Below are 13,372 nucleotides of genomic sequence, written 5' to 3'. Positions count from 1 at the left end.
AGAGAAAGATAGCGAGATGGAGAACGAGTGAGAGACGGATAGAGAGAGAGAGAGGCTCGCGGTGGTCGAGCCAAGCGACAGCGAAGCTCACCCACCGAAGCAAGTGCCGGGACGAGACCACGCCCTTCTCTCCTTAAGCCTAGTCATCGTAGCGCTTCACAACCCCTTTTTTTTTCTCTTGCTCTACTGTGCATTCTCATATCCCCCCCTCTCTCTCTCTCTCTCTCTCTCTCTCTCTCTCTCTCCCCCTCTCTCTCTTCCTAGAGCTCCAGAAAACTCTCTCACATTGTCATGTTTGAAGGGTAGGCAGAGTCCTAGGTCGAGTGCCAATATAGATCAGGGGAGTCATATCATATTTTTTCGTAGTCTTGAACATTATCCCGTACATGAGGCCGATTTATTATGCGCTCGTGTTGGTGGGTACGCAAAAGGTTCTGCAACTCTTGCTACTCTCTTTCTTTCATCTAATTCACGTTGAGAGGGGAATTAAATACTTTGCGCCCTGGTTGAGTTCTCTCCCTTCTGCCAGTCTCCCTCATTCATTCCCTTTGTCCATCTCCCCCTCTTCCTTCACTTTCTCCCCTTTTTGTCAGCCAGGTGATATGCTCTCCCCCCTTCAGTTCACCCAAGTTACTCTTTCTTTGTGACCTCTCTAATCTCTCCCCAACTTTCTCCTCTTCCTCTCTGACTTCTCTCTATAATACAGGGCCCTCTTGCCATACCCACAAACCTTTCTCCTCTTCTCTCACCTTGTTAGGGCGACCATGGCGGATCCCTACACAAACTTCTTCAGAGGTTACTTCAATTACTACGCTTTCTCAGCGAACCCTTCTCTTCCTCCTCCTCTGGCGCAGCCCAGCTACAACTTCTGCCCAGTGAATTACACCATAACGCCGCCAGCTGAGCCACCGTCCTCTCCACCGCTGAGAGAAGCCCTCCCTCTTCTCAGCCTCAGCCCTACAAAGAACCTCGACGACGAAGAAGACTTAGTCGGCGTCGAAGAAGTCGTCGGCGATGAAAAGACTAAAGAGATGGACGCCGAGACTGACGCGGTGACGGTGGCGCTTCACATCGGTCTGCCCAGCCCGAGCGCTGCTGATCTGATCTCGAGAGTTTCGTCGTCGGCCGCTGAGCCTGCCGAGAGCGAGGGCGATGGCGGCGACGACGGGATCTCGGCCACATACCCCCCAGCTGCGATCGGACGGCTCAACAAGGGCCAGTACTGGATTCCCACGCCGTCGCAGATCCTCATCGGCCCGACTCAGTTCGCTTGCCCTGTTTGTTGCAAGACTTTCAACAGATACAATAACATGCAGGTAACCATAGTTTCTTCTAATTTTATTTTGATAATCTTTCGGTTTCTGCGTGGCTTGTCCTTCTCCCTGCTTCGATCCGCTTTCGCTGGCGATCTCTGATCCGTATATCTCTCTCTTTAGCTTGGTTTTTTGTCTTCATTTCTCTCTCTTTCTGGATGTGGATTGAACAAAGCAACGCCTGTTTTCCTCCGTAACTTCAGAAAAACTGGAGAGATTTCTGGTGATTTCAGAGAGAGTCACATCTGATTTCTGCCAAGCATCTCTCTCCTTCTCTCACAGTCTCTCTCGTGAACCTGAGCCTTCACTACACGGAACAAGAGAGAGAGAGAAAGAAATCTGTCTTCTATTGTCTTGTGGGCAGGTGACTGACTGAAGAGCAAATCTTCCCTCTCGAAGGATAATGTGTCAGAAAGTGCCTAACTTTTCGCCGATGTCTCTAGATTTCATGTTCTTTGCCGCAATAATTTTTCACAACTCGGTGACTGCACCCAAGAGCCCCACAACAATCAGATCCATTTCCTGTTTCCCTCTCCCAAACCCTAATTTCTTCCTTCTCATCTCAACCATCACCCACAGAAAGAAGAAAGCAAGAAAATAAGACCTTTTTCTCTAGCAACCTGTTCTTTCCCGTTCAGAACAATCATCGTTTCGACGTTCATCTTTCTCATAAGATTCATCGTTCGACCCGTTTAGCGGAAGCGGTTTTATCGTAAAAATCTCCTCTGAAATCCCTCAGAAAAAAAAATCGTTCGACCGTTATCCGTTCAGCGGAAGCGATTTTATTGTTGAGTTCTTCATTTTTTTTATTTGGTGATACGGGGAAAACGGCTAAGTGTTTTTCCGGGTATAAGAACAGATGCACATGTGGGGGCACGGATCTCAGTACAGAAAAGGCCCCGAATCTTTGCGAGGAACGCAGCCGACGGCGATGCTCAGATTACCTTGTTACTGCTGCGCCCCCGGCTGCAGAAACAACATCGATCATCCAAGATCGAAGCCTTTGAAGGATTTTCGAACTCTTCAAACCCATTATAAGAGAAAGCACGGTATTAAGCCCTTCATGTGTCGCAAATGCGGGAAGGCGTTCGCCGTTAAAGGTGATTGGAGGACGCACGAGAAGAACTGCGGTAAGCTCTGGTACTGCATTTGTGGATCAGACTTCAAGCACAAGAGGTCTCTCAAAGACCACATTAAGGCCTTCGGCCATGGCCATGGCGCCTTCGGAATAGACTGCTTTGAAGAGGAAGACGACCCCTCTTCTGAGATCGAGCATGACGGGGATCAAGCTCGTTGAAGAACGTCTGATGAAGCTCGTTTCAATGTCTTGCTCTGTGCGCTTTGACAATTCGCACCTATCATATATTTCTATTTTACTCTTCCATTTCGTTACCCGTCTCTTATTGTATATGAATTGCTGGAGTTTGTCCGGTGCAACTTTCTCTTACGACTTTTTTATCCGCTTCCTTCCTAAACGTTAAGAAGATTAGAAGTGCCAGTGCTTTTAGCACAGTGGTAAGCGGCAGTCAAATGCTAACCGCAGGGCCTATTTTTCTGCTGCAAGAGAGAAGAGAAGTAAAAGAAGAGGAATAGTGTGAGAAAGAGAAGAAGAATAGTAGTGATAAGAATAAGAAGAAGAAAAGAACAGCAACGATAAGTTGCTGTAGCGCGAGGCTGTTGCAGCGATCATCCGTTTCCAAGGCTTCAATTTTACTAGCCCCGGCGTGCCTTTGTTTTTCGCTCCCATTGAATGCCTTAGTTTTTCTGGTTTAAGTCGCTAATCATGCAGCCAATAATACTACAAAATTCGTCGCACGTCGAACTTCTCTGATTCCTCGCCCATCCCTAACTGGTGATCTCCTGTCAAATTTCTCGCCTCGTCGCGCGGGCCGCGGCCATGACAGCGCAGCGACACGTCATGATTTGGGGGGTCGATCCCCCTTCAACTCCCACGTTCATTGCTTTCATCGATCTATCCCCATCACAGCGAAAAGCCTCTTCCTTCACGTCCCTTAGATTCTTCCGCCAGCCCATCTTTCTTCTGTCACGTTACAAGGCCACAATCCCATCTCTGATCTGACGCTCTTCAACTCCTGAATCCCGATCCATGGGTTTTCTACTTGAGTTGATTAGCCCAGGCGGGATGGCATCTCTCTCCTTCCAATTTTCCACGCTTCCCTTCTTCTCTGGCCATGAGAATTTTACGTTTAACAAAGAAATTGTTTTAGGGTTTCTCCGTCTTTAACGATAGGCAAATACCCTTGACCCAAATTAAAATTTTAATTTATTAGAACGTGTTTAAGGGTTTGTCGGCCTTTTAAAGATGGAGAAAGACCCTTGACTATTTTTTTAATTATGACTATTTTCTGGCCATGAGAATTTTACGTTTATCGAGGAAATTGTTTTAGGGTTTGTCCGTCTTTAACGATAGACAAATACCCTTGACCCAATTTAAAATTTTAATTTATTAGAATATGTTTAGGGTTTGTCGGCCTTTTAAAGATGGAGAAACACGCTTGACCAATTTTTAATGATGACTATTTACTCTTTCTTCGAACGCCATGAGAATGATTTTAGGGTTTCTCAGCCTATGAAAGTGGAAGAACTTCTTACAAACACGCGTATAATTCTAAATAATGGATATTTTCGGCTGCTTCTGCTGTTCATCCCGGGGGACGAAGAATTCAACGCACCTTCCACGGCTGTGGGCTTATCAATGACTGTAAAGGAGCGAAGCTTCAGGCGCAAATGATTCCTGGTTGCGTCGGGATGGTCGACAGACGTGATCCGTTTCATCCTTTGATGGACAGAACATATACTAGGTGACGTGTGATGCAAATCAAATGATTAGCTTACCTCCTGGAGAGCAAGAAGAGATAGAGAGAGAACACCAGAGTCATTTATGAAGTGTCATAACTGATGAATCCGTGTTTTCCGAGGTTCCGCAGAGTTAAAACGCGAAGGACGGATGAGTAGAGAGAGAAAGAGAGGAAAGAGAAGCCACGGAGAGGGAGATGCTGCAGTCAAAAGAGCGATGATTGGTCTTTTCAGTAGCTACGATCTATCCTCTCTGCAGGGCGACCGATGAATGTGGCAAGAAACCTGCGAGATCAAGACTCCCGCTTTCTGAGCCGGCCCTAAAATCTCCTCCTCGTTTACCCTAATTACTATTCCCTGTCAGTTTAAAACAGGGGTTGTTCTTCTTTGATTTTACGTCGATAATTAGGAAAAAAAACGCCCGTCTCTTCTCATTATCCCTGGAGGGAAACAGAGAAGAAGCCCTTTTGTGGTCGTCTGCGATGTTTACCGCGTTCGAAGTAGAGAAATTAGACTATTGCCAAGGCACGAGCAAATCAGGAGGAGTTCAAAAAACCACGTAGATAAACCTTTCAAAATTATCTTTTTTCTGAGTAGAGAAAAAAAAACTGATGAGTTGTGTTTGATTAGACTATTGCCCAAGGCACGAGCAATGGCAGGGAGAGTTCAAAAACCCCACGTAGATAAACCTTTCAAAATTATCTTTTTTTTTCTTCTGGTTTTTTTAGGGTTTCGAAGTAGAGAAAAAGAAACTGATGAGTTGTGTTTGATTAGACTATTGCCCATGGCACGAGCAATGGAGGGTAGAACTCAAAATCCCACGTGGATAAACCTTTCAAAATTCTCTTTTTTTTCTTCTGGTTTTTTTAGGGTTTCGAAGTAGAGAAAAAGAAACTGATGAGTTGTGTTTGATTAGACTATTGCCCATGGCACGAGCAATGGAGGGTAGAACTCAAAATCCCACGTGGATAAACCTTTCAAAATTCTCTTTTTTTTTTCTTCTGGTTTTTTAGGGTTTTCCCCATGCAGAACTGTGTACTAGAACAGGAGACTTGGCGTTCTTTCAAGGAGGACTGGAGGACAGGGTTGTGTGCTATTCAGTTCTCCTATTTCTTCTCTTCCTGCAGAGGGGAGGCAGCGATGTCTCCTCCAGTGTTAATCCTAATTTCCAATTGTAAATATGTATTTAGCACAGTGACAGGAAGCTTGAGTAGTTCATAAAACCCTAAACTCAGTTTCTTTAAACCTCACTCTCTTTCCCCCTCTCTGACGTAATTAGGGATGACCTAGAGTAAGAGGAAAGGACAGGGATGAGTTGTTTGATGGTTCCCTCGGTTGTACCATCATCTTTCTTCTTGCTCTATCTTGTTCACTTTGAGAATTAAGCTGGAGATCACAGAGAAAATAAAATAGAGAAATTATCCTAAGATCATACTTATTATTGCCTTCTATTGCATTCTTGAAACTAGATTGGAAATCAAGAGAGAGAAAATGAAGAGATCTCTCATCGGGCTCCTTAACTTACATCGCTCTCTCTCTCACTTGCTCTGAGAGTTTGAAGAGAGAGAGAGAGAGAGAATGATGAGTAGCAATTGTTTCTCTTTCTTCTTTCTCTCTCTTAATCTTTCTCTCTCTAGATTTCAGCTGGCAATCATGAAGACGGCGGCTGTTGGGGAGGACCTCACCCAACCTCCCCAAAACAAGGGGGTGAAATAAATGCGACGGCCGAGATCATCCCCTTTGCAGGGCCTCTGATCAGATGCTCGGTCGTGATCCCTAGATCTCCTCCGCCACGTGGCCACCTCCCATTGGACGACACAAGTACGGCCCCCCAGGATGGGACAAAATGCAAGTCAAAAGAATCCCCTACCCCCCTATTAAATGACTTAGGAACAGGCTAAGCCCGAGGGTACAACTCACCCCGAGTTAATGCAGACTAACTTACTCTGCCAGTCCTTTTCTCCTCGTAGTCCGCAATTCCCACGCCCAGAAGAGAGAGAAAGAAGAGAGAGAAAGGAACAGTTTAGGAGCAGGCTGATAATTCAGTTTGCCGAGCTCAGACTGGGCCGAGCTCGCAGGGTGGCAGAGATCAGAATTGAATGAGAAGGCCCACTAGGCCCATTATTGTGCTAACTCCTGCACTTAATGCCGTTCTCGGCCCATGCCTTTTTCTTCTTTGGTTCTGTCAGGGCATGGGTGGGGGGTCTCCCTCTTTCTCTCTCTACGCTTCTAGAGAGAGAGATGAAACATGAATGAAGAGAATGGCGGTATCTATCTGTTCCCGAGACAATCATGGAAAATGCCTCAACAATCGGAATGATTTAACGGGTGGGAATCTGAGGGTATGTGGGAGGAGGGGGAGAGAGATGGATGAGATTTATAGGGTGATGTCCTCCGGCAGGCTGATCTGCAACAGGTACAGGCTGGGGAGAAGAGAGAGAGATGAGAGTCGATGAGAGAGAGTGAGTGAGAGAGAGAAAAGTGAACGCACCTGGCGGACATGAAGGCCATGCCAAAGAACACCGCCTTCACGGCTTGCTTCTGACCCGCGTAATCGAAGGCCAGCGGTAGCATTTCGTGCAGAGTTAGGAATGCCATGACTCCGCCCACTGCACAGAAAGAGAAAACATGGTTCAGATTGATGCCATGCATCATCATATTCCCCATGATGTTGATCATCATCATCATCATCATCATCATCATCATCATCATCATCATTATCATCATCATCATCATCATCATTATCATCATCATCATCATCATCATTATCATCATCATCATCTTCATCATCATAATAGTTCAAAAAAAAAAATCATCAACATCATACATATTGTCTGTCACCGAGGCATCATCATATTCATCGTCACCCCATGATGATGATGATCATCATCATCATCGTTTTCAACGAATCCCCTCCTATCTTCATCATAACAGTTGTAATTTCCATCTATTACTTAGATCGTCATTATCATAATCAACAAATCCCCGTTCCTATCATCAACGTCATCATCATCACAGTAGTTATTTCCATCCGATGATGAACATTATCATACTCATTATGATCCCATGATCAACATTTATCATATTCATTAAGGTCGGGGCTAAATAAATGACCAAGATGAAGACGTGGGTGTATAGAACCGAACCAGATCCCAGTAAACCCTCGAGGATTTCAGGGCTCAGACTGCTTGGGAAGAGATATGCTGCAACCACAAGGAAAATAATCCAGTGAGAAACTCTATCAAAAAAAAAAAGATGTCCCATTAGTATCATCATCCAACACCAAATGCTGTTCCAAATTAAAAAAAAATGAATTTTAATGATTGTCGTTTCTCTGCGAGGTTGTTCAGTTCGTACATCAATAGACTTGTTCGCTTTGGATTGTTCTAATGAACTGTTTAGAGAGCATTAACCATTGCTTACAATAATAAACGATGCTTTCAAGTGACAATTGGGTAAAATTTTTACTCCATCTTCAAAATTCTGGGTTTTCATCATGCTAAGCTCTCCAGAAAAAAAATTTGAAAGGGGAAGATCACCCAGAACCGGTGATCAGCCCAATGCAATATAGATATAAACACATGTTACAAGCATGGACTAACTCATCCCTTCATGTCTTTCTAAACCAGTATGCAACAAGACACTCCACTTCGTGAATGACGCTGTCTGTCAAAGCTGACGTCCACTTGATAAGAAATATCATTACGACGCAGCAATATGACCCATAGCACTGCAGATATCTTTCCCACTCGGCCTATCTCGTGAATGTTCCGAACCCCAGAGAGATCAAGAAGGCCTTGTCTGAAGTAACAACCACCCCTGTAGTCTGTTGACTGGCCCACATCGCTCGAGCTGATGGGCACTGAAAGAAAAGATCTTCTTCACTATCTGTACACAGAGCACACGTGGTCGGAGTGTGCGAGAGTAGTTTATATCTGAAGATTCCCCTGACAAGCCTTTGCCTGAGTAGCAAACAATCAAAAATTCTCATCTTGGAAGGGAATCTTCCACTTTTGTATGATCTTGCACACGAGAAGGGTTGCCATGCCTTTCTCAGTCTGACCGTCTCTATGGTTTGTATAATCCCCCCTCCCTGTGCAAAAAAAAAGAGGCACCCTCCCACTCCCCCACTGATATGTCGAATACGGTTAAGAGAATTTTGCAGACACATGGGATATTCCACCCTTCATCCAACAGAGCCCCTTCAAAGATCAGATTCCACATGCCATCCCAGCAATCCCCAACCGTGGCTAGACGTGGTCGTTCGGTTCTTTTTGTGCGAATTTGTGTGAATTGTTCATTCTGTTAGGTATTTCGAACAGAACAAAAAACGAATTTGAAGAGAACATCGCACAGACCCGTGTGCAGTTCTTTTGTTCGCTTTGTGTGAATTTTGCTCTAATTTTGTTCGACTGTGCGAATTTTGTTCGTTTTTGAAAATAAAAAAAAAACAGAACAAGGCCCTGTGCGGTTCTTTTGTGCAAATTTTTTGTTCGTTTTAAACAAAAAGAACAGAACAACCATGTCTAATTGTGGCCATAGAGTCCCTGAGATGGCAAAAATCCGGGGATACTTTTCTTGCAGAACGCTCCTAGCCTACCAATCCTCTGGCCAATAACAAAAGAATAAACCATCCCCGAGTATGGCATTGCAGAACATCCAAACATGGGGAAGACCTACCTCACACGTTGCCAAATGCCTCTCTGACCAGAGCCACCCACCCCTCACAAGCTAGCTGTTTGCATGGTGTCCTTCAGGACTTTCAATGCCAGATCCTCCCCAGATGTCATTACTAGGCCCACCCACATTTTCATAAGTGCCAGGTTCATTTTTTGCGACTGCAAATCACCCAATCCCCCTTGGTTCATAGATTTGCAACGATATCCCCCTACTCTATCCAGACTATAAGCATTTCTGGAAAGACGTTCACATCAAAGCTTCATGATGCTTTCTTGCTCTTGCCTGTAGCTTAAAGATTGCGAGCAGTAATATAAGAAATGCAGAGAACACTGACCGCAGTAGCACCAGACCCTGGCCTGCCACCACTCCAGCCTCCTCTCTACCTTGATCGCTGTTTGCCAATCTATGCCGGAAAGTCAACTGCTCATTAATACCAGACCCAAATAGCGCATGGGCAATGTCCCAATCGTTATCCCCAAGACCTCAAAATAAAACGAAGGAAAGCTCGAACCCGTGAAGGCTGATTTGGCACTGTTATTTTCAACATCTGAGAAATCCAAAAAAAGATCCAACAGTGTGGAGAGATTCATAATTGTTGTCAGCATATTGCAGTTATAGTATACCCTTTGGGAAGTTTGCCGTGTGGAAACTCTTAATTGGCCATGTGGGCAGGCCTTAGTCATACAAATATCAAGGATGTCTACAGCTAGGACGAAGAGCAACGTTCCCACAGAACAGCACTGCCTAACCTCTCTTTGTGGGTGAATCCACCCTCCCTCTGGACGCCCATTTACCAAAACCGACAACGAGTGCAAGGTAATACATCTCCTGACCCAGGCTTCCATTCAGCAAAAACTACATGAAATCCCAATCCAGAGAATCATATGCTTTTGCAAAATCTATCACCTGAATTTCCTAATCCTCTTCCTCTGCCACGTGTTTATTATCTTTGCCCCCAATGATGAGGTATATGGAGTTGGACAGTGAAATGGCCAAAATTTTCTTTCTCTAATTTCCCCCAGTAGCTTTCACGGAAAGAAAAGTGTGTGGTTGAGTCTCTCCGTGTTATAATTGCCTCTCCTGCACTCTTCTAACATGGTCATCACCTCTGTTTTGACTAACTCCCAAAATTCACTGAAGAAATGCACAGGAAAGTCTTCTGGTCCTGGAGCCCCATCTCCATTTAACTGTTTGATGGCTGCCTGTACCTCACCTGCTGAGAATGGCCTCACCAGCTCCACCATCTGCTCCCGGAACATTGTGGCCCTCATTTGGAGAGGGTCTTAAAATTATCAACCAAAGCTCGACCAACAGCATGTATGCCACTGATAAGAATCTCTGGAGGAGGGATAAGGCTCTGACGAAGACTTGCCAAAGCAAGAGGAGACGCAAGACTGCCTCTGCACGTGCAATTTGACGCTGCACGTGCGACCTTTCTAATAAGCATGGGAGTCTCTATATAAAAGAAGGTGCCGGCATTCTATAGGGGCATCAAGAAGCAGTTAAGCGAAAAGAGCTGCGGCAGGAGATTCTCCACCGATGGAGCTGGCGACGTCCGATTGGGCCGCCAGACTCCAGATCTCATTTAGGACATTCTAGCACTTCCATTCCTCGTAATTGTTTCTACTAATCAAAATCTTGCAGGCGACTTCATCCATCTACTGGAAGATTGGATCTCCTTATCGGCGACTCACTATATCCAGATATCTCACAATTCCAATCTTGTATTTAGTCCATTTCCTATAACTCAAGATCTTGATAGTTAAGATTACTCCGGTATCTTAACAGCCACCGTACTCGTAACTTCTAAAATTATCAATATCTCATTCAACCATCTCCTGCCATTTTCTGTTAGACGAAAGACTCTCCTGTTTGCATGACTCTCTCAGCCACATCTTCCAATCCATCTCCACCTTCTGGTTTTCATATGGACCACATCTTTATATTCCTCTCTCCTTCGCTTTGTCTTCTGTTAAAGTTCTTGTATCATCCCTCTGTTTTATTTTGGATAAAGCATCTGTCCTGTCTATTCCTTCCTTCTCAAATATGCTTCCTAAGCCCAACGAGCTGCCTCTGTGGCACTATGATTTTCTTAGCCAACCGTCCTGTAGACAATCTCTGCTCGGATTGTCCAGATCACCGTGCTCCTCTGAGTATAAGAATCTATCTAGACGAGCAAGGGTGATGTACCATCTATTATCTTATTGTTTTTCTTCTTTTGTTCGAGTGAAATTGGCACCATTCGCTGTTATTCTGGATTCTAGTATGGCTTATGCCCTAGCGGAATTGCAATTCAAGATCTATTCAAGATTGTCGTTGGGCTTTGATACACTGAGTGTGTGTCACTCCTCAAATTCGCTGCCGCCACAAGCTGGCCTGTCCATGAATCCTCCTTTGAGAACAGTCTCTAATTCCAGGCAACCAGCAAGCCCCTAAAGAAACCAACTGCATACACAACCAAATAACCTTCTAGGAAGCCTCTACCCCCACATAGGGAATGGCACGTCTCGGATGTAACAGCCCAGGCGTGACGGGACAGATGACCTGTGGTGACGGACAAGAGCGCAACGAGAAGTTTGTCACGTCTCCTGTCCCGTCACACGTCCCAGGATTTTGAAAAAAATCCATCACATATGCTTCATGCATCACCACATCTATCGTCCCGTCACCAGACGCCTTCCCTATCACAGGTGACGAAAATATATGAATAGTCATAAGTAGTTTTATCGCCGGGAAGTCTGAGAAAAATTCAAGATATATGTCGGACTGCACCGCCTGCCGCAACGTGACATTCCGCTAACTTCTGAGAGAGGAAGATATAGAAGGAGAGGGGGGAGTAGAGAGACTTGGGCAGGAGGGCTGCTTCGTTGGTGAGCAGAAAAGATCATTTTGGAAGGTTTGGAGACGAAGTTGCAGAGCTGGATTTAGGGAAGATGATACTCAGTCAGGGAGGCGGGCCTGAGGACAATGAAGGGCTTGGACGGATCATGGAGGCACTGCTGCTCTACGGCGGCGAGATGTCGGGAGTCGCCAGTGGTATGGGGCTACCGCCGCCGCTGCGAAAGGGCGAGGATGGATGAAGTTTAAATTTTAATGATTTAAAATTTTCGTCACAAACGTCATCCGTGACGTACTTCCAGTCCATCACCCATCAGAGACCCTCTGTCACCGTCACGCCTGCCGTCACAGGTATTATGTCACCGTCACCATCACCGTCGCGGGTCCATCATCGTGATGAATGACGTGACGGATGACGTTTGCCGTTCCCTACTCCCATATTCCAATCTTGTGTCTTGCAACTCACTAGCATAATTACTAACAAACACACCACCGTGGACCCCACTGACTGTTACCTTCCTCTGACACCTCCTTTTGGCTAATCCCAAAGCCCCTAAATGTTCCACAAAACACACTTCATCAGTGATCCAAGTTCATCCCCCCTAGCACTTGCACCCTTTGCAACTTTGCTACCACTGTCATTACCACTTCTCGAGAGTTTTTGAAAGGATCCTCCTCCCCCTTACAATCCACCCCTCCGCCCTCAACCTACCATGCATCATTCACCATCTGGATTCCTTCCCATTTCCAGCCATGATGCATTATGACACCTTTCTCGGTATCCCTGTCTCTCAGATCCGCAGTCTTCCACATTTCCCAGCAACCACCCTAGCCTATACCCCCTTTGTGTCCCTCAGCCCCAATTTTCTCCTTGTGTACACTTAGCATGTGCAGTGCAGAGCTTGCCCCAATTTTCTCCTTGTGTACACTTAGCATGTGCAGTGCAGAGCTTGCCCCAATTTTCTCCTTGTGTACACTTAGCATGTGCAGTGCAGAGCTTCTTTTCAATTGGCCTGGCCCACCTGAGATGGTTGTAGTCTCCTGTGTCTGTGGCCCCTCTTCAACCTACACTTCACCATTTTTTCCACCACCAAGGAAGGCAGTTCTCACTGGGAGTCCGTCACCGAGCTTCCCTCTTGCTGCCCCATCAGTCGGGAGAACACGACGTCACTGTACCATTGCATTCTCACTTTCTCATTCCCTGCAAACCGCAACATATGCCACGATGGATACCCATCTAACGAACAAGGCACCTGTATCCCAACTTCGTTCACAGACCGCTCTGGACCTCCTCCCTTGGGAGACCACTCATAACGATCCCCACTAAGCACCCCCAAAGGAGGCTGCTGCATGGATCCACATCCCTCTCTACCACAGAATTGGCCAGTGACCCTCCGAACTCCCCTGTTCCTTCCACTTCTCATGGACTCTCTTCCCCTCTTGTTGTTCTCCCCTCAAGCATGCAAAATGATGATAGCCTACACCTCTACATCTCCGGCAGACCGGAGGGTTCAGGCAATCCCGTGTGTAGTGCCCCCATGCCCAACAAGAGAAACATATTTCAACCCATCCATGTTGTGGCATTGTGCCCTGATAAGATCCAAGAAGATCTTCCAAGAAATAGTAACCTAAACCAGTGATAGTCTATCTCCCGAACAAACGCTCGTTTGAAAATAAGCAATGTCGACAACAGACAGTGTCGAACAATGTTGTAATCCAAGTCA

The 13,372-nt window shown here is 45.7% G+C and overlaps 2 protein-coding genes across 3 annotated transcripts in view; one reads left to right on the top strand and one right to left on the bottom strand.

Moving 5' to 3' along the window:
- The first annotated feature begins 334 nt into the window (after positions 1–334).
- NTT (C2H2-type zinc finger family protein) lies at positions 335–2,788 on the top strand. The gene is made up of 2 exons (XM_078587825.1): positions 335–1,316; positions 2,173–2,788. The coding sequence occupies exons 1-2, from the start codon at positions 765–767 to the stop codon at positions 2,608–2,610; spliced, it is 990 nt and encodes a 329-aa protein (XP_078443951.1). The 5' UTR covers positions 335–764; the 3' UTR covers positions 2,611–2,788.
- A 3,595-nt stretch (positions 2,789–6,383) lies between these two features.
- Positions 6,384–13,372, bottom strand: part of LOC144712824 (ZIP metal ion transporter family) — a 52,353-nt gene continuing 45,364 nt past the window's right edge. For both annotated transcript variants that reach the window (XM_078587157.1, XM_078587158.1), the window contains exons 10-12: positions 7,277–7,333; positions 6,622–6,739; positions 6,384–6,553 (exon numbers count right to left, since the gene is read on the bottom strand). In XM_078587157.1, coding sequence (XP_078443283.1) covers positions 6,508–6,553; positions 6,622–6,739; positions 7,277–7,333 — 221 coding nt within the window. In that variant the 3' untranslated portion in view covers positions 6,384–6,507. The remainder of the gene's footprint in view (positions 6,554–6,621; positions 6,740–7,276; positions 7,334–13,372) is intronic.

This window comes from Wolffia australiana, chromosome 15 (genome assembly GCF_029677425.1).
Source record: "Wolffia australiana isolate 7733 chromosome 15, ASM2967742v1".
NCBI lineage: Eukaryota > Viridiplantae > Streptophyta > Magnoliopsida > Alismatales > Araceae > Wolffia > Wolffia australiana.
This window is presented reverse-complemented; position numbering and strand designations above follow the sequence as displayed.

Bases quoted from the DNA above. Each gene is read 5' to 3' on its own strand.
- NTT (XM_078587825.1), top strand. From the start codon at position 765: ATGGCGGATCCCTACACAAACTTCTTCAGAGGTTACTTCAATTACTAC. The intron at 1,317-2,172 runs GTAACCATAGTT...GTATAAGAACAG, and splicing joins ACAGATACAATAACATGCAG to ATGCACATGTGGGGGCACGG.